General features: G+C 39.5%; 1 protein-coding gene across 1 annotated transcript in view; it reads left to right on the forward strand.

The window, feature by feature from the left end:
• HMGXB3 (HMG-box containing 3) overlaps positions 1-21,878 on the forward strand; it is a 67,031-nt gene that overhangs the window by 20,689 nt on the left and 24,464 nt on the right. The window contains exons 7-12 of the mRNA XM_007943605.1: positions 1,418-1,549; positions 12,029-12,447; positions 14,128-14,303; positions 14,427-14,524; positions 17,687-17,785; positions 20,255-20,404. Coding sequence (XP_007941796.1) covers positions 1,418-1,549; positions 12,029-12,447; positions 14,128-14,303; positions 14,427-14,524; positions 17,687-17,785; positions 20,255-20,404 — 1,074 coding nt within the window. The remainder of the gene's footprint in view (positions 1-1,417; positions 1,550-12,028; positions 12,448-14,127; positions 14,304-14,426; positions 14,525-17,686; positions 17,786-20,254; positions 20,405-21,878) is intronic.

The following is a 21,878-nucleotide window of genomic DNA, read 5'->3' on the forward strand; positions in this document are numbered from 1 at the left end:
AGGCTGGGTTTACTCAGATGTTGCAGCTCTTTCCCAGCCTATTTTGCGAGCCTTTTAGCCTAAACGGACTATTCCTAAAGTTGCGCGGTAATGTACCAAACAGTGTTTCTTTGCTATTCGTAAGGTTTTCCCTGGCCAATTCTTTCAGAAGTGGATGGCCTCTTCCTTCTTCCTAGTCTGTGTCAGTCTATAAACTGGGCTGTTAACTATGCACCAGGGGCATCTCGCTGGGTTTTAAACACCAGAGGCTCAGTCTCAAAACTCAACGTCTGCATGTCACCACGGTAGGACAAACTGACAGACAAGTTTGTCCTGCTGTTGGAGACCTCTCGTATCCCCCCCACCTGGGTCCCTGTGGCTGACCTAGGGAGGATTTTGTTTTTTGGCCAGGCTAGGAAACCTGGAATTAATAGGTGAGGAAACATTCACAAATGACAGAACAAATTTGGCAGGGAAATTTTTTTTTTTCCTAGCATTAATCTAGAAATGGAACATGGCTAATGAGTGAGTAGTTTCTGTTTGTAGCTGAATGTGATAACCCATTGTAGTACATTCTGCTCAAAAGGATATTAGTGGAGATGGTGAGAGCTGGTAGCTGAGTATATTGTTTGTATGCAAATAATTCTATTGAGTGTCAGAAGACTTGGTTTATACCATTTTTACTGTGACTGTGGGTCTATTTTTATAACTCTGAAACCTGGGTTCTAAACAAACAAAAACAAACTCACTGCCATGGAGTCATTTTTCCCACACATAGCGACCTCTCCTTGGGTTTCCCAGGTGGTATTTCTACAAAAGTAGATTTGCCCAATTGTCCTTCCGAAAAGTGCCTGGCGGCTTTGAACCACCAGCCTTCTGGTTAGCAGTCAAATGCCTTAGGCACTATGCCAAGGTTCTCGTATTTCTAGCTAATGGGAATGAAGAAGAAATGAATTCTTTGAACTATTCAGGGCTAGAAGGTACAGGTGGGTGCATGGAGGCAATGTTGGACCAAGAATCAGAGAACTCTGGGTTCTAAGTCTTACTCTGTCTTAAGTCGTTGTTTGATTTAAAGTAAATAATATCTTCTTCATAACATTACTGAGAGCATTAAATGATCTGTTGGCAAAGTATTTAGCACTGTGTGTAGTATCTCATCTCAATTCGAATAGCAACTGTTACTATTATTACTTTTCTGGAACCTAACTTAACTATATAACCTTGGTTAGCTCTCTTCTCCCATTTGAATTCATTTTTTCCATTTCTAAAAGATAATCTAGTTGTATCTTAGGACTTTTCCAACTATGGCTTTTTGTACTGAGTTGGCTGTGCTCTATAAGCTGGGTGTCCTCCTGGCATTATTGTGGTTACAATAACCATCAAGGTCTAAGAGAGGTTGGACTATAGTGTTGATTCTGACCTGCTCTTTCCTTTACAGACAACTACATATACCCGCAGGGGCCATGGGACATGCACCAGCCCAGGTTGCTCCTTTACATATGTCACCAGGCACAAACCACCTAAGTGCCCTACATGCGGTAACTTCCTCGGAGGGAAGTGGATTCCAAAGGTAAGATCCATTGCCCATTGCTGCCTTGGAAACCACACAAAGTATGTTTCCTTTTGCTCTGCTAAAGGGGCAGGAAGACCGCATCTTCTGACCTCTAACCCCACAAGAGAAATACAGAATCACCATCAGTAGCCCAAGGCCTATCCCTGCGAGGCCAGACATGCCCCCTCCCTCCAGCCCTTTCACCAGCCCTGATACCAACTGTTCCTCCTGCAGCACCCACCACCTTTCTGCTGGGTTCAATAATTTGCTGTAGTGGCCATGTAGAACTCACAGATTATGGGGTTTATTAGGGAAGCAACAAGCTACAGTTCAAGTTCAGGAACACACTCAGTCTCTCCCAGCAGCGCATGTCCCTTGTGTCTCCCAGCAGTGAGAGATTCCTTCTGTCTCCAGGAGGGCTCCTTTTGAACCTGGCAGAGTGGCCAAACATCAGAATTCTATACACCTGAGAGAGAATTTCCCAGAAAATTACTTGGTGCTGCGCCCAACAGAAATATCCCAGGTGGATAACTTTAACAATCAGCAGCTACTCAGTTGCTCATGGCGAATTCTTCCATGGAGTGTACAAAGACTTCTGGCTAGAAAAGCCACACTATGTAATTTACTACACTGCATGTTCTTAAGAACAAATGACTTTAAAAATATTAACATTTATTTTTGCTTTTCTGAGTATGTAAGTCAGTCTTTTTTCATTGTAGATTATTTGATTTCAAAAAAGGAAAGAAAAGAAAAATGTCATCCATAATCTTAGACATCCGAAGAAAAAGCATGACTGTGTTCTCACATATATTGCACACATGGAAATAACTTGCACGTGCATATGATGTACATAGGAAACTAATGCGTGGGGAGGTTATACAGTTGGAGAAAACTGTGTAATATGTGTTATTTGCATGAAAATATGGTATTAATATTTTGGTGCATAAGTAGTCCCTGACTTAACAATAGAGTTCCATTCTCATGACTCCGTAGTAAGTTGGTTTTGATGTAGGTCAAATACCGCATTTTTTTCAATTTTCATTATTATTACCTTTTATTATTAGTATTTTAATAAATCTGATCTTTATGTTTTGGTGTTGGAAACGTTACATATAAACTTACAGATATGTTTTACACATACATACACAGTAAAAATTTACTCTAGTGATGAAGAAAAGTTGGAAAATACTGATATTTTGTCAGTTGGAGTAATTAACTTGTGGAAGATACTTGACCATCTGGATGGTCTCTGGGAATGGGGATCGTGTTTCTAGTCAGAAAACTAGTGAGAGTTGTCCATATGATCCTTTTGTTTTTTTCTTTTGTGTATTTCATGGTAACATCTTACCACTTCCTGAATCTGCTTGTCAGCTTTAGCAAAGCAGTCAGGATTTAGGGCCATGTTTTCAAGCAACTGAAGCTCCTAATATAGTTGAGAAAAAATTCCAGCTAATCCTTTCACTCTAATTTTTTTTGACAGCTTTCCTCCTTCCTCTTCCATCTTGTCCAGCTTATCCTTGAAGAAGTTTTTGGCAGCTTCAACATTGAAACTTTCTGCTTCTCTGGTTACATGCATGTTGTATGTAAGCCAAACCTGCATTTGAAGTGATAAAACCAGCCATTGCTGGCATTGAAGCACTCGTAGTAGTCTTCTTGCTGTTCCTTGAGGTTTTCAAAAACGCTATGTGATTTTGTTTGAATTGTCAGTAAATTCATAGGAATCTTCTTTTGGATTTGATCTTCTATCCAAATCCTCAACAAGTTGGGCATCTTGTAGATTGGCCCTTGCCTCTTCTTTGTTAAAATTGTTGATTTAATGCTGGTTGTTCCTTTAACTACTTCCAGAATTCTGTTCTCATCTTTAATATTTGTTGAAGTGGCAGAGTGATACAGCCTTTCTCATGTGCTATTTCATTGACTTTGCAGTATTATAGGACTTAGTGATCTTCGTCTTTATATTCATGTCTAGAGCCTTCATCACCTTTATAGGGTTAGAACTTTCAGTGGCATGTCTTCTCTGCTAGACGTATTGTTGGGGGTCTAAGGAGTGCAGATGTTACAGTTAAAGAAACTTGCACAGCTCAGGTGAAAATTAACAGTGAATTCTTATGATATGAAATGTTGTATGAGATCATGCTGTAGGCCTGATCTATAGTGAAGTTGGTGTCCTGACCATGAAGTTGGAGTTGTGAAGGCTGTCACATATGCAGTACTTCATTATAGATTAGGCCATAGCCCACTATATGGCAGTAAATCATGAAATTGAACATCTCTGAATAAACATCTGAGAATGATAATATCAGCAAATTTTGTGCTGCAACATTGTATGTAGTACCTGTTACTAATGGTAAGATATACCAGAAAAATAAATAAGTAAAGATGGTCGTAAGTGGAGTTTGTTATAATTTGAATATGTCATAAGTTAGAGACTGCCTGTAGTTTCTTCCAGTCTGTTTTATGTTATATACAAGGTCTATGTCTTGCTTTTCTCCCCCCCGCCATTTAACGAATCGTGCCATTTGGTATGCTTCAAGAACATTTTAATTCTTTCATAATTTCCCATTAATGACTATACCATTTTAATTTATTCATTTCCTGTTAGTATTAAATTTTAGCAGTCTGTCTTCCACAGTACTTAGTTATCATTCAGGTGTATAGCTAGCATCTTCTCAATCCTTAGTGAAAGATCTTGATCTGATCCTTAAGGCTTTCTGTAATCTAACTTTCCAAATTTATAACTTACTCTGTCTCTCTTTCCTATAGCCAAACTATATAGTTGTTCCCTTTTATGTCTAAAGTGACAGCATAACCATGGCTTATTGGAAATATCACTTCTTCCATGACACATTCCTAGATTGTCTCATGACAGAATGAATTACTTTCCCTGTATCTATATATCTAATGCTTGTGCCTTTATTTAGCAGTCATCACTGTCTAGCAGTGGTTTCTGTTTATGTCACATTGTGAGCTCCTTAATTACCTTTACATCCTCCATAGCCCTTGCCCATTGGAGATGCACAATAAATAAATGAGCATCACAGCTGTGCTCTGTGAAGTTCAGGTCAGTGCAGGTTTTTGTCACCTATTATATGCATGGCACTGACTGGATAGAATACATACACTTTTTTTATATGAGACTATAAATTACTTCCAGTCAAAATGAGTGGAATAGGCAGTAAATTCTAAAATAGTTCAGAGAGGAGAGATGCTTATAAGGACTGGAATGGTCAGCAAAGGTTTTATAGAGGAGATGGGTCTTTTTTTTTTTAATGCGTTTTATTGAAATATAATTTATGTACTGTGAAATACACAACTAAAGTGACATGGGTCGATGCTTTTTTTTTTTTTGCAGTGTTCCCTCCCCTCTTCTCCCACCCTTGGGAATCAACAAAGTTTCCCTCCATATATAAACCTTTCCTTGAACCTCCATAACAATAAACTAATACTATATTTGTCCTGTGATTGACTTATTTCACTCAGCATAATATCCTCCAAGTTCAACCCTACTATGCCGTGTTTTGCAGACTCTACATTATTCTTTAGTGCTGCATAGCATTGCATTGTGTGTACGTACCATAGTTTGGTCATCCACTCTTCCATTGATAGACACATAGGTTGTTTCCATCTTTTTGCTATTGTAAATAGTGCTGCAATGAACATGAGGTGTGCATATATCTGTTCCTGTCCTGGCTCTCATCTCTCTAGGATATATACCTACTAATGGGATTGCTGGGTCAAATGGTATCTCCAATTCCACCTTTCTAAGGAATCTTCATATTGCTTTCCACAATGGTTGTATCACTTCACAGTCACACCAGCAGTGTATGAGAGTCCTAGTCTCCACATCCCTGCCAGCATTTGTTATTTTCTGTCTGGGGTGAGATGATATCTCATTTTGATTTCCATCTCTCTGATGGCCAGTGATTGTGAGCATCTCTTCATGTATTAGCTGGTCACCTTAATGTCCTCCTTGGTCAAGTGTTTATTCATGTCTTCTGCCTGTTTTTCAGTTGGATTGTTAATTCCTTTGGTGTTGACACATCGGAGTTTTCTATGAATCTTAGAGATAAGTCCCTTGCCAGATAGGTAATTATTGGCCAATCTGAATTTGTTGCTGTCATTTTTGTTATGTGCTTTTTCGTGCTGTTGATTTCTTTGTTCCATACAATTTTCTATGCTGATCTCATTTTGTTTATGAATCATGTTATCACTTCCTTCGTTGCTATTGTTTTACTATTTGCTAAATATTTGTGCTGCTCCTCTTTTTTATTTTGATGTTTAAGTTAATCATTTTTCTTTGAAGTTACCCTGTGATTTATAGTTTTCTTCCCAAGTTTAGACCAGTCCGTTCTATCTTGTAGTTGTCTTGACATCCCTACCATCTAGAAGTTCTGTAACAACACAGTTTTTTCCCTCTTTTTGGTTTGTAGTTGTCCTCATTTGTCAATTGATGACTCTAGTTCCCTGTTTACAATCTTGTAGGCTTGTTTACTTTGGATACTTCTATAGCTGGGTTATGTTATCATGTGTGTTAATGGTCAGTTGTTGTTGCTTCTCTGTCCAAAGGATTTCCTTTAGCATCTCTTGTAAGGTTGGTCTGGTTTTAACATATTCCCTTAATTTTTGCTTATCTGGAAATGTCCTAATTTCACCACCGTATTTGAGGGACCATTTTGCTGGGTACATAATTCTTGGTTGGAAATTTTTCTCTTTCAGGGTTTTATATATACTATCCCACTGTCTTCTTGCCTACATGGTTTCTGCCGAGAAATCCGACCTTAGTCATATTGGTTGCCCCTTGTAGGTAACTTTTAGTTTTTCCCGTGCTGCTCTCATGAGTCTTTCTTTATCTTTGGTTTTGGTAAGTTTGATGATGATGTGTTTTGGTGATTTTCTTTTGGGGGTCTATCCTGTTTGGGGTTCATTGGACTTCCTGAATGGATATATTCTCATCTTTCATCATATCAGGGAAGCTCTCTTCCAACGAATCTTGGACAATTTTCTCTGTGATTTTATTTTTCTCTTCCTGTTCTGGAATTCCAGTGACACATAGGTTATTCCTTTTGATGGTATCCCACATGAATCTTAGGCTTTCTTCATTTTGTTTTGATCTTTTTTCTGATTGATCCCTTTCCAAAGAAGTATTCAGGTATTTGTCTTCAATCTCATTAATTCTATCTTCCATTGCGTCAGTTCTACTCCTTTGCCCTTTCAATGTGTTATCTATTTCTGACAATTTAGTATTAATCTTCTGGATTTCTATCTGTAGATTTTTAATCATTTCTAATTTTTCATTTATTTTGTCATTTTGTTCTTGTAATTTCTTCCAAAATTCTTCTAGGGTTTTGTCTGTGTTTTCCTTGATCTGTCTCTCAGTCCTTTGAAGATACCTAATTATAATTCTTTTGAATTCCTTATCAGGGAGTTCCAGTGCTTCCTCTTCCTCAGGGATGTGTTTTGGGTCTGTATCCTGGTCCCTTGTTTCTCCTGCTTTATCTTGTTTCTTTGTGTGGACTGTGATGCCCTGTTGTCTCTGAGGCATTGTGTCGTTTTTGTGTTTCTATTTAATTGGTGATTGTATGTTGGAGTGACATGCCCACGATTTTCGTTTTCTTTGCTTTGTTTGTATGTTATCTATGCAAGCAGGATACTGTGCTGTGCTCCTCTATTCACTAGTTGACAGCACTTATACACTCACCACCTGTCTCCTTTCCTGTTGTCAGCCTCTCGTATGTCCCTGCCGAACTGGGCAAACAGAGCCTATTCTTAGGTCCCTGGAATCTGAATGAGAATGCTGTCACTTTAAAATCCAAAATGGCTGCCTCGTGTAAACAATCAAAATGGCTGCGTCCTCTGGACAGCAGAAAGTCAGCAGCTCAGGTTGTCTCCCTCCTTGCTGTTTCGCTTCCTAGTGATAGGCCACCAGCGCAGTCGTCCCTGCAGCCCCTGGTGACCGGGGGTGATCTTTAGGTCAATTTTCAGGTCCCAACACCATTTGGAAATATTCAGGCTGTTGGTCCTGTCAGAGTAGCTGACAGTCCACAGCTCCAACTGTCTCTGTACTCACTGTTTTCATTCAGGTTTTTCTACTGGTTGGTGTCTAATCCACTTCTGTATAGTTCTTTTCAAAGCTCAGGGCTCCAAGATTATCTTCTGTGTATCTGTCGATTGGTTTTTGTTTTCTTTGTTGAAAGGGGTCTGTGTCGCTTGTCTGCCTATTCCTCTATCTTACTGAAAGTTGAGGAGATGGGTCTTAAAGGATCAGTGGAATCTGGATTGGTAGAAAAGGAAGGAGAGGACATTGTTTTTGTGAACTAGCTTTGGCAAGGGATCAGTGGTTTAACTGAGCATGTTCTAAACTTTTTTGTGTAGAGAAAATTTGTGTAGCAGCATACTTATAAGTTTCTTTGGGGCAATTTTCACAAAACATCTCTGAGAAATACTAGGGCAGTGACTTTTGCCTTCTTGATAGTGTTGGAGTTCAGTGGGTAGTAGAATAGAATAATAAGAGCATGATTCTGAGGGTTCTTGATGGTGCAAATAGTTTATGCTCAACTACTAACGTCAAGGTTGGTGGTTCGAACCCACCCAGTGGTACCATGGAAGAAGAAGCCTGGAAATCTGCTACTATAAAGGTTATAACCAGGAAAACCCCATGGAGCAGTTTCACTCTGTAACACTTGGGGTCGCTGTGAGTTGGAATCAACTTAAAGGTATAAGACAACAACAAGCAAAAACAAAAAAGAAGTGTTAAAGAATACAGTTCTGGAATCAGCTTCTTCAGTTCAAATCTCTGCTTTCCAAGCCTTAGCTGTGTAACCTTGAGCAAGTCATTTTACATCTCCATTCCTTGGTTTGGTTTCCTGTCACTTGCAACTGGAAGGTAATAATAACACCTACATCATTAGAGTTGTTGGAGGGGTCAAATGAGATAATCCATGTAATATAGATGGCACGATTCTTGGTATGAATTAAATCTTCAGTAAAAGTTTGCTGCTATCATCATTATTGACAGCAGTATAATTATTATCTCTACTGTTGCTATTAATAACATTAGTGTTACTGTTTTACGGGTTAGGAAGGACCTAGTGCTAATGTCTCCTAGGGGAGTTTTTTTGAGTTTCTTGTGCCCACCTTCTCTGGTGTCTGGTGTACCACTGTGAAGCCATTCAGTTTATTTCCACCTTAATTCTCCAAAAAATGTACTTCAGACATTGAATTGGGTAGTGGTTGGAATGCTTCTTAGGTGCCCTCTTCACCAGTGCACAGCAGGTCTGTCATGTGACCTTACTGGTTTTTGCATAAGTAAGTATCATTCTGGGCTTGTCTTTCCTTAAGGTTGTATTTTCTTTTTAAAATTTTTATTGTGATTTTGGTGAAAGTTTACAGAGAAAATTCATTTTCTATACAGCAGTTCATATACATTTTGTTTCATGACATTGACTGCAATCCCCACAGTGTAACAGCTCTCTTCCACTTCCTGTAGTTACTTTTTCCCTGTGCATTCTTGCCTTCAGGTTGTTTTTCCTTTGGTTTTTTTCTTTTTCATCTAATGTCCCCCGACTCCGATCCCCCTGTTGAAATGACTCTTGAGTCATGGTTCTCTTTCTGAGCTTATGGGATGATTTCCCCCCCCCTTAACTATTTGCTCCCTATCATCACTGACATAGTGAGAGTTTTATATTTGTTACAGGCTTTTGCAAGAATTAACCGTGTACATAATGCAATTTCTTAATCTCGTAAGAACACAATAAATGAGTGTGAGGAAAACAAGGAAACATTTTGGCATCAATGCACTTAGAATTTTAGAGATAAAATTAGTTACCTTGATTCTCATCTAGTTCAATTCTTGAAGTTTCCAGCTAAGGAAAAACAGATTTGAGAGAAGTGACTTGCTGAGTTCATACTGTGCCAGTACCTTTTCTACTAAATCATACTTCTCAGGCATTTCTGTGCTATTTAAAGAGTCTTAAGATTTCTTGAATTCTGATTTTTGAAGCAGCAAGTATAAATAGTTTCTAAAAACTCCAAATGTGTTCATGCCAGTCAGGAAGTGACTCACCTTTTCTTGTATTGTTCTGGAGTTCATACTGGCTAAAATTAGCCCAAGAAACGTGTAGCACAGTTCCCAATGAGTTGGATGGAACAAAGGGTGGCATGTAAGCTCTTTAGCTCAAAGCTTTGCTCTTATGGGTTCTCTGATGACAGATATTGATTGAAGTCTCTCTGAACAAGCAGAGCTTGGTGTAGTATTTGCCTTCCATCTTGAAACAAAGTAACATCTAAAAAGGTTAGGCTGAGTTAAAAAAATGTGAGATCACCAGGTAGAGTTTTCTCTTTGATTGCTTAAATTATCCAGTGTTCCTGCAAATGATTTTATCTAAAATACCCTACTTACAAGGCAGCATTTTGCTGAAAGATCACATTTCAGGGGTTAGTTTAGTTCATCTTCTGTTTTTCTGCTGACTTTTCTCTCTCTTGCAATAAATAAGTTCTGTGCAGTTTGCTTGGAATTTTTCTGGCTATTTAGCCATGTCCTCATAAGCTGTTGTGTGTTAGAATCTGAGGATGCTGTACTGGCAATCTCTTAAAGGTTATCTGTCATTGAGTTTTAACTAAGAACAGTACGCTGCCCAGGGGGGCTTTGGGATATAGGAGTTTTTGATCATCAGTAACAGGGAGATACTATTGACACTTAGTAACCTTGGCCACAGATGCCAGACTTTCCCTATTGTTCAGAGAAGTCCTACAGAGTGAAGATTTTGGCCACTCAAAATACACTAGTGCTTCTGACAAGCACTGAGAGCCTACACCTCTCTTTGTAATGGGGAAAGGGTCACAGAACTGGGGATAGAGCTGAGCCTAGATTGTTGTTGTTGTTGTTAAGTGCCGTCGAGTCGTTTCCGACTCATAGCGACCCCATGCACAGCAGAACGAAACACTGCCCGATCCCGCACCAGCCCCACAATCCCTGCTATACTCGAGCCCATCATCGCAGCCACTGTATCAATCCATCTCGTTGAAGGCCTCCCCCTCTTTCGTCGACCCTCCACCCTACCAAGCATGACATCCTTCTCCAGGGAATGGTCCCTTCTTACAACATGACCAAAATAGGTGAGACGAAGTCTGGCCATTCTTGCTTCCAAGGAGCATTCTGGCTGCACTTCCTCCAGGACAGATCTGTTAGTTCTTTTAGCAGTCCACGGTACTTTCAGCATTCTTCACCAGCACCACAACTCAAAAGCATCAACTCTTCTTCGGTCTTCCCTATTCATTGTCCAGCTCTCACATGCATACCAGGCGATTGGAAATATCATGGCTTGTGTCAGGCACACCTTAGTCCTCAAGGAGATATCCTTGCTCCTCAGCACTTGAAACAGTTCCTTCGCAGTTGACTTTCCCAATGCTAAACGACGTCTAATGTCCTGACTGCTGCTTCCGTTGGCATCGATTGTAGAACCAAGCAATGTGAATTCCTTGACAACCTCAATCTTCTCTCCATTGATTGTGATGCTGCTCATTGGTCCAGTTGTGAGGATTTTTGTTTTATGTTGAGATGTAATCCATACTGCAGACTGTATTCTTCAACCTTCATCAGTAGGTGCCTTAAGTCATCCTCACTTTCAGTAAGCAAAGTTGCTAGATAGAACCTAGCTTTTATGCTTTCTGTCTCCTAGTTTACAGTGCCTTTCACTATATACATCGAAGAAAAAAATCTTTCTGAGACCTATTCCAGAGACCATCGCTACTTTAAATAAATTTTTTTTAAGTGTGTGTGTATGTATGTATGTGTGTAAATAATAAACAATACTGTCATTTCCACAGCAGTGCTGATTGGGTGAAAGCTATGGCACCAAGGAATTTTTGAAAGTAGGTCTGCCTGAGGTAGCAGTTACTATTTATAGTGAGTTTCAGTGTTTTCTAGCTTGTGATTAATATGAATGAGTTAATTTGACCCACAGAGAAATTTGTGGCTTATGTGTTCCTTTCCCCCTGAAGGAATCTGGGACACAAGACAGGGTTTTTCTCAAGGGAGTTGGAAGCTTTGAGTCTATTCCTCTGAGACTGGGACTAAATGAATCTTGTAAAGGGAGCACCCAGGTAAATAACTTAAGACTTTTAGGCCCATATGGCAATACGTCAACTTTTTTCTTGATAGAGGGAAGTGAGCTTTGAACAATTAAAGTTCGGACTAAAAAATGCCAACATTTGTTGATGAAACCTAATAAGACATATCAATAAGAAATTTGTTAGGGAAGAGAAAGAGCTTTGTCCTTACCCAGGTGTTTAATACTGTAAGTGAAAGGGACCTAGAGTCAGAAGACTTGGACTCAAGCTAGTTTTAGTATTTGGGACCTTAAGTTAGCATCTTCCTTTCTCAGGGCCTCAGTTTCCTTATCTGTTGCTCATACATTGTTGTTAAAATGAGTGCATATTTGTGAATGTATTACCAACTGTAAAATGCTATATGCATATAGATATTCTTATTTTTTCTAGGAGAAGCCAGCCAGAGTCAAAGTGGAGTTGGCTTCTGGTGTCTCCTCCAAAGGTCCTGTGGTTAAAAGAAATCAACAGCTTGTTGCTTCCGAACAGACTTCCCCTAAGGAGAATGCCTCCAAACTGACACTGGAGAACTCAGAAGCTGTAAGCCAGCTCCTAAGTGTAGCTCCTTTAAGAGAAGCAGTTGAAGAGAATGAATGGGAGGAAGTGATCATCTCAGATGCCCATGTTTTGGTCAAGGAAGCTCCCAGGAATCGTGGTACAGCAGTCACTAAGACACCGGTTGTCAAGAGTAGTGTGCAGCCTGAGGTCACCGTGGGGACAGCTGAGAATGAAAGTCCTGGATCAGACATACCTCCGCCAGCTGAGGGGACCAGCACCTCCAGTTTACTCCCTTCTTCTAAAAAACTTACAGGGTGAGCTAATGTGCTTATATATTAATTGACTGTATTTAGAATAGCAGTTTTAGAAATACCCCATGTTTGTTTTACCATGTGTTCTTTCAGCATTCCTGAGCAGAGCCCAGCTGTTCTTAGGGTCAAGATACAGAAGTTAAGGCTTAGAGTCATGTAATGATTTGCCTTTCCTCTTACATTCTGCTAGCCATGACCTACTGTCAGATCCTTGTACATCTTTTATTGCAAATCTCCTTGCTGGTACAGGCTATGGTCAGTGTTACAAACCATGAGTTACAAATCCTGGATACCAGATTTGGAAAGAGAAGCCTTATTAATAAAAGTTAATAAGAAAGTTTCTTGGCCTGGTGGTCAAAGAACTCAGTTCCTGAGTAACTGTGACTCTTTCTCTGGCTTCTGTGTGACCTTGAACATAGTCACTCCATGCCTCTTGATTTCCATTTTCTCCTCTGAAAAATCTTGAGTTGATTAAAAAATCTCCTCACAGGCTGATTGAGAAAGATTGTGTGTAAAGTACACAGCCCAGAGCCTTGCAAATAAGAGGAGGTCATTAAGTGTGGGTATCTTATTCTCTCTTTCCCTCCAGAGCAGTTGTGTTTTTGTAACTCAAAGCGCTTACTGGCTTTTATCATTAGTTCTCAACTGAGAACAGTTTGCCACAGGGGACTTTGGGCAATGTTTGGGGACATTTTCAGTTATCATAACTAGAGGAGAAGGTGCTACTGGCATCTAGTGGATGGAAGCAGATACTGCTAAACATCCTACAGTGCACTGGACCGTCAACAAAAAATTATCCAACCCAAAACATTTGGGCCCAAATGGTTTATATTATTTTTATGTTTTTAAATTTGTATTTATTGTTGAATAAGTAATATATTCCCATGGTTCAGTCATCCATTTTCATTTTCCAGAGCTGATAATCTCAACTTTCTATGTTTCTGGAGATATTTTTAAGCATAAGACAAGCAGATACACACACTCACGTATGTGTGTGTGTGTGTGTATGCTTGTGTGTGTATTTTTCCCCACTTTCTTACATAAATGATAGCGTGACATACATACTTTTTTACATCTTGGTTTTTTTTTTTTTCCCTAATTTTTCTTAGCGTTATAGTTTAGAGTTGGTTCTGTATCCCTAATGAATGAAGCTGTGGACTTTAGACCTTTTTGTTTGGTTAAGTTAGTCACTTATGCTTTTTGAGGCTTTCTATGGTGTAGGCCCTCTGCTATGAAGGTGAAGAAACTATAGTTTGTCCTCTATCTTAAAAATAGAGGGTATCTTAAAGATACCCTCATTTGGGAGACTGATAACTCTCAGTAATTCCTCTAATTAGAGACAAATTAAATGTTATAAATATAACAGTAGCTGTTAGTATTACACATTGTAGGTACTGTTTCGCACTTTCATTTTCTTCATAATGACTCCATGAAGTATAGGTTATTACTGTCTTGTTTTACATATGAGAAACTAAAGGTTTCTCATATGTAAAGAGTAAAATTACTTATCCAAGATAACACAGTTTGTCCAAGTTAGAAATTACTTGATCTAACGCCAAAGCTTGGCCATTTAACCACTATATCATCCTTTCATGAAGTGCTATGTGGAGATTGCACTTAGCCTTTCCTCTCCATGGTCCAGGATTTCCAGGAGACTTTCCTTCTTTTTTTTTTTTTTTTCAGAGTTGACCTACTCACCACTGGGCCCAGAGTCTCAGAGCTTAAAGGTAGAGCACGAGGCAAGCCCTCTTTACTGGCTGCAGCAAGACCCATGAGAGCAATTCTTCCAGCCCCAGCCAGTGTGGGGCGAGGCAGCAGCATGGGACTGCCAAGAGCCAGGCAGGCCTTTCCCCTGAGTGGTAAGGACTGGGACGGACCTGGGAAGAAGGATCATGTGATGGGAGAGGGCCATGAATAGGATTGAGAGACCTGAGAGACTCTGAATACACTTAAGTAATCAGTTTGGCTCTTGGTTCTCTCAGATAAGACCCCCTCAGTGAGGACTTGTGGTCTGAAGCCGAGCACGTTGAAACAGCTGGGACAGCCCATCCAACAACCATCCAGCACTGGTGAGGTGAAGGTAAGACCATTTCCCAGTGGGAGCTGTCTCAGGGGTCTGGCTGCTCTGAGAACAGGACTTCCTGTTAACATATCAAAGCTGTAGGCAAAAGGCAGACCCTAATTCTCTGGGAAGTGGTTTACCATGCATGATTTATCTTTTTTTTTTTTTTTCAAAAGAGATAAATAATGTATAAAACTTATTTGATCTTTCATTTGATTTTATTTTCTCCCTTCAACCATAACAATATGATATCTAAATTTTGTCTTAACTGGAGGGTCAGTACATACAGATTTAACCAGTCTAGTTATAGGCAGGGCAAATGCTGCATCTTGAAGTAGTCCTACCATGGACCCCCTGATCATCCAACCCAAGTCACACCCTTGTCCTGCTTTATCTTCACAATATTGTGCAACCCCTCCATTGAATCTCATGTCAGACTAACTTCTCCCTGGCTCCCATAATTCTGTGTTTTTCCATAGACTATATTTGGCCTTTACTGCATTGCTACCACCTTTGGGACCCTGAGCTTTGTCAGCACTGTCACTTGCAAAGAATGTTCCCCTTTTCCCCTGCTTTTTCCTTTAGGCAGCATCTTAGAAACTTGCCTTTGAACTTTTAAGTAATTTCTTTTTCTTGTTGTAAAATGAGTGCATGTTTTCAAAGTTTTTATTTAGAAGTAATTTAAAACCCCAAAATTTGCAAGAAAAAAAAGAATACTTACTCTACTCAGAGTTGCCTGTTAACATATTAACCCATTTTGCTTTATCATTTGTGCTTCCTGCTTCCCATGTGTTTGTGTGTATGTTGTATATGTGTCTTCATGCCTTAGCACATGTGTGAAATATATATAATTTGAGGGTAAATTGTATGACCTTTTACTCCTTAATGCTTCAGTGTATATTTCCTAAGAATAGGGATATTCTTTACTGAGACATAGATATAGTACTTGATTCTATCATTTATATTCTAGTTTTGTCAAATTTACCCAATTATGTCCTTTATAGCATTTCCTCCCTTAAATATAGGATCCAACTTAGATAATGCGTTTTGTTTTCACACCTCTTTGTTATTGTGTGCCATCAAGTCACCTCTGATTTACAGCAACCCTATAGGACAGAGTAGACCTGTCCCGTAGAGTTTCCTAGGCTATAATCTTTTCAGGAGCAGATTGCCAGGTCTTTTGTTAGCAGCTTTGCACTTAACCATTGTGCCACCAGGGCACCTCTTTAACCTTCTTTAAAAAAGGAATGCATGATTCAGGTAACCTACTGCCATTTAGTTGATTCCAGCTCATAGTGATCCTGTAGAACAGTGGAATGCCCCATTGGGTTTCCAAGGCTGTAAATCTTTACAGAAGCAGACTGTCTCATCTTTTTCCCATGCGTAGCTGGTGGGTTTGAACCACTGACCTTTTGGTTAGCAGCCAAATGCTTTAACTACTGTACCACTATAGCTCCTGAAATTCAAGTAAAGCAGGAATAAGTCCTCATGATCCTGATACACAGAATTAACTATTATTGACAGTCTGGTGTGTCAAAATTCCATGTATTCAAGAACCTTCATTCTTAGTTTTTTTGTTGTTTTTATTTTTATGTTCTTTTAAGTTATGATCAAATTTTCCTAGATCAGTGTTTTGCAAACTTTTTGGACAATGACTTGACCCATAGTTACAGACATAATTGTACATCACAGCTCAGTGAACATATATACATATACGTATGTATGTACATTAAACGTTTAATGCAGCTCTTCTCTTATTATATGCATCCATTTTGGTGTTTTCCATTTCTACTGGCAAAATGCTGATTTCAGCTCATTAAATTAATTTCATGACTCTTCAGTGGTTCTGACACCTCAGTTTAAAAACTCTGTCAAAGACTAGTTGTAGTAGGAAAAATCAGTCTGTTGTCTCTGTTGACATGTGCCTTGTGAGGTAACTTCCTTGTTTAACAATTCTGAATTTTCCCTGACAAGAATACCAGCTGACTTTTACTTTGAGGGCTGTTCTGTTTGTTAACCCAGAGGTGGTAGCCGCTGAGTACGTGATCTTACAGTATAAAAGGAAGGTATCAAGTGGGCTGGGCTTCAGCAGTTTTCAGGTTTCCTGCCCCTGGGTTCCTGTTCTGTGTACTACTTTTGTCACTTGTATAAACTCCCAGTCTTCTCTTTGATTGGTTCTATTGGGTATTTGTTAAAAGCTGTTAAGTTTATTTGCAGGTCTTAAACCAATAATGGTTACATAGAGTCTTATCGTTGTTATTATGTGCCGTCGAGTCGGACCCAACTCATAGCAACCCCTCCTTGGGTTTCCGAGGCGGTATCACTACGGAGTAGATTGCCCAACCTTCCTTCCAAGGAGTAGCTGGTGGGTGTGAACCGCTAGCCTTTTGGTTAGTAGTCAGGTACCTTAGGCACTACACTACCAGAGCGCCTACATAAAGTCTTATATTCTGAAAATCAACTTAAATTCAGAATTATAAAATAATTACTTTTAATTTAGTATACATTCCTTATCTTTTCTCTCATTTTCATCATATTATTAATGTTGTTGTTGTTGTTATGTGCCGTCGAGTCGGCCCCGACTCATAGCGACCCCTCCTTGGGTTTCCGAGGCAGTATCACTACGGAAGTAGGATTGCCCAACCTTCCTTCCGAGGAGTGGCTGGTGGGTTTGAACCGCCAGCCTTCTGGTTAGCAGTCAAGTGACTTAGCCACTATGCTACCAGAGCTCCCTTCATCATATTATTAATATCTATGTGTATTTGAAAATTTTACAGACAGTGATGAAAGGGGGAAGACAACCATAATCTTCCTTTCACCCCTTGGTATTTTAGAGAATAGTTTTTTTGACTTTCTGTGCCAGCATTGTTCAACCATAGAGTTGTGTGTATATCTATTACGTGCTTTTATCTCTTGATGAAAATTCGTAAACCTAATTCATATTGTTTGTAATATACAGTGTTAGAGGCTGCACAGGAGAGCGTGGCAACCTCTGCACTCGAAAATGACACTCAGTCTTCGGTGGGCTAGGTGACTTCTGGCTAGCAGCCTTAAAGTCTCATTTGAAGCATATCTCTTAAAATTACCCTGGAAATTATTTCCTCAAGCTGTTTCAGGACACAGAACCTAAGGAATTTGGATGAGGTTCAAAAGCACTAAATAGTTTCTTCTGATTCACAGCTACCAAATGGCCCATCCCACAGGACATCTCAGGTGAAAGTTGTAGAGGTCAAACCGGATATGTTTCCTCCATATAAGTATAGCTGTACTGTCACACTGGTAAGTATGTGGCCAGGTGGTGGGTTAATATAAAGGTCACCTTGATTTTGTTGCTGAGGGTGCGTTAGGGGAAGGGTTAGTTGGAGGTGAGAACAGGGTAAGGTATAGACTATTGATGCTAAAAATCCCATCACTGATACAAATGATAGCTACTGGGTGAGTGGACTAAGCGTTTTTCTCTCAAGGGAGATCTACAAAGTGTAGGCCAGCTGAGATCAGGGTATTTATTGTTACTGAGTAGTTAGAGATGAGAATCCAGTCCAGCTTTAACATTCACCTGTCTTTGAATCTTTCAGCCTAGAAAGTGTGTTCTACAGGTCACTTTGGGAAATGTTGTACCTTTCTTCTCTAAAACAGTCACATTCAATACTAGTGTCTTAAAGGGTTTGAGAAGTCCTGTAGTAAAACATCTTAGTTTCTTTGTCTAGCCTAGCATTTCCCACCTGGGTTTCCCCTTTTTCCTCCCCTTTTATTTTTACCAGAACGTATTAACATACCAGTAAATGAATGTGTAACCCTGGGCTCATCCTTTTGTAAGATAAGCAGAATGCAACAATGGAATAAACATTAGGCAGTTGAAAGACCTAGTTCAAAAGTGATTCTTGTTCTGCCACTAATGTGCCCTATGACCACGAGAACATTCTTTCTTTTCTAGTCCTTAGTTTCATCATCTGTAAAATGCTGCAGTGATGGAGATTAGAGCTGCTCTCACTGTTTACATTTTGTAATTCTGTTGATCTTTAAGATAGTCTTTTGGCTGTTTCTCTGACTGATTTAAGGAAGATGCACAGATTTGGGGGGCAGCTAGATTTTTAAACCATGTATCAGAGAAGGGTTTAATATCAAAAATAGATAATAACAAAAAGACAAACTAATTTAAAAATGGGCAAAAGACTTGAACAGACGTTTTTCCTAAGGAAGATACACAAATGACCATTAAGCACATGAAAAGATGCTCAGTCTCATTAGTCATTAAGGGGATGCAAATCAAAATTACATTGAGATATTACTTTACACCTACTGGGATGGCTGTTATTAAACACAAAAACAAGTATTGGCAAGGATGTGGCAGAATTGGAACACTTATCCATTGGTGGGGATGTAAAATGATACAGCCATTGTGGAAAACAGTTTGGTAGTTACTCAAAAAGTTAAACATAGAATTACCATATGACTCAGCAATTCCTCTTCTAGTTATATACCCAAAAGAATTGAAAGCAGAGACTTAAAACAGATGCTTGTACCCTCAGCAACATTATTGACGACCAAAAGGTAGAAACATTCTAAGTGTCCATCAACAAACTGTGTTATATCTATAAATGGAATATCACTTCTCCATAAAAGAAATGAAGTTCTGATACATGCTACCATATGGTAAACCCTGAAAACATGTTAAGTGAAATAAGTCAAACATGAAAGGACAAATATTATATGATCCCACTTACGAAATATCTAGAATAGAGGCAAGCGTAGATTAGTGGTGACCAAGGTCCTGGGGGGTGGGAGGGAATGGAGAGTTACTGCTTTAAAAAAAGTTTCACTAGAGTCAATACCTAGAAATGAAACTGCTGAGTTGGAAAGTAGACATCTTTAACTGCTAGCTGCTATCCAGTTGTGCTGTTAAATGATTTACCTAATTTCTACTCATGCCAATAATTGATAAATATGTATTCTATATTCCCACTAATACTTGATGTTGACAGACTTAAAAAAAAAAATTCTCACTTGATAAAGGCATACAGGTTCAAAAAGGATTATTCATTCAAAAAAATATTTATTAAACACCTACTTTGTGTCCAGCCATGTGCTAATGATTCAATAGTGAATAAGACAGCACAATTTGGTGAGTTAATACCTAGTTCTGGCCAGATCCCTAAGCATGTGGCTCTTATCCTAAAGATCTGTCAGGTGTCCTTCTCTAATGACCTAATTATCTTCCCAATACCCTTCACACCCTCACCCTCTATTTCTCTTGTTTTCAGAATTTTACTGTCCTCCCATATCTTATTGTGGCCACTCTCTGGTAGGAACCAGCAGGAACCTCCTCTTGAGCTGATTAGGACAGTGGCTTGTTTTAGGAGCATAGATGTCAGAGCTTGGGGATTAAGTTCTCTAAGAATCTCAGGGTGTCTTTAGGTAGAGCTTAAAATCTATTTCACCACATTTTCTGGTACTCCTTGTTACAACAGGCTCAATGCCTGGCTGAAAATATTTGAATTTCTGACTTTGAGAGTCAACTCACTTGTTTTACAGATGGGGAAGGACTTGCCAAAATTATATAGCCTGTATTAAAATTGAAGGGGATAAATGCAGAAATGGGATATTGTTTCAAGGATCTTTGAGAGGCTAAATCTGGTTTTGCTATTGCTACTCTCTTCTCAATTTACTGATGGCTGGACATCCTGGTTCTTGGTTCTGCCCAGGTATAACTTACCTTTTATAAAATTGAATGTTGGTCTTGTTTTTTAGGACTTGGGCCTGGCTACATCAAGAGGCCGGGGAAAGTGCAAGAATCCCTCTTGTAGCTATGTCTACACCAACCGGCACAAGCCGCGGATTTGCCCCAGTTGTGGTTTTAACCTTGCCAAAGAGCGGACTGAAAAAAACAGCAAGGCTATTGTGAGTTCCTCCCCCAGATACCTCCCCTGGCCTTAGGGTTGCACTCTGTTAACAAACCTATTTCAGTGGAAATACAGGCTTATCTTAATAGATCGTAGTAGTTAGGGTACCAGAACTAGAACCAGGTTATATGTTCTAAACATGGACAAATACCTTCTCTCTGTGCTTCCTTGTCCTCATTGCTAAAATGAGAGGATAGTTCCAAAACCAAAACCAAACTCATTGCCTTCAAATCGGATCTGACTCATAGTGACTCTGCTTGGATTTCCAAGGCAGTATCACTATGGAAGTAGATTGCCCAGTTTTCCTTCAGAGGAGTGGCTGGTGGGTTTGAACTGCCAGCCTTCTGGTTAGCAGTCAAATGCCTTAAGCACTATGCCACCAGGGCTTCTAGCGGGTAGGTCAGGTGCCCTGATCTCTGAAGAGCTAGCCCAGTGAACTAAGAGATTAGTCACCAAGGAGAATGGCAGCATGGGTCTTAAGGTAGGACTCAGAAGAAAAAAACAATGAAAGCATTGCATCGTCTTAGCTCTGAAGTCTGGTGGAAGAACTGTAAGTTGATTTAGCCCTTCATTAAATAGCTTAAGGGTCCCTAGACTATAGATTAGATCACTATTTCTCTCTTAGGTTCTTTGCAAAGCTTTTCTGCTAATAAGAAAACTTTATTTCTAGCAGTCTTGACAAACCTGCTCTCCCCGAAGTTGAACCAAACTGCTTGGGAGGTGTAACACTTTCTGCTTGGCTTCTTAGGGGCTTTTATTATTATTTTTAGAACAAAAAAAATGAGCATTTTCAAAGTTTCTCTTAATTTGCACACACAAGTTTTTAATTTTTATTGTGATTTGGGTGAAAATTTACACAGCAAATTCATTTTCCATATAGCAGTTCATACACATTTTGTTTCTTGACATTGACTGCAATTCCCCACAGTATAATAGCTCTCTTCCCACTTCCTTCCTCTAGTTACCTCTTCCCTGTGTCCTCCTTTCCTGTGTGTTCTGACCCCTGAGCTATTTCCCTATACAAATACTGCCCTTCTGTTCTCCCACGATTGATCATTCTAAGAAGTGTATCTACCTGATGTAAATGTTCACCCTATGTGCCTGTCTGTTGTTTGGCTAGAATCCATGAGAGTGTGTTCAGTTCTAGACTTGAAGGATAACTAGGGGCCATAGTCTGAGGAGTTTCACCAGGCTCTTCAGAGCAGTAAACAGGGTCTTTTTTATGACTCTGAGTTTTGTTCTACATTGTTCTCCCACTCTATCCAGGATCTCCTGCACTGAACCATTTCCGAGTGCCAGGCACCATCTAGTTCTTCTGGTCTCATTGTCATATAGGCTGAGGTTTGCACTAATTGGCTGTCCCTTACACTAATTGCTTCCATGTGTCTTTGGTTTTCTTCATTCTTCTTTGCTCTGGACAAAGAGAGACCTGTTACTGCATCTAGAATGGCTACTGCAAGCTTTTTTTTTTT

Source organism: Orycteropus afer, unplaced genomic scaffold (assembly GCF_000298275.1).
Source record: "Orycteropus afer afer isolate SDZICR_OR568_19922 unplaced genomic scaffold, OryAfe1.0 scaffold00110, whole genome shotgun sequence".
Lineage (NCBI taxonomy): Eukaryota > Metazoa > Chordata > Mammalia > Tubulidentata > Orycteropodidae > Orycteropus > Orycteropus afer.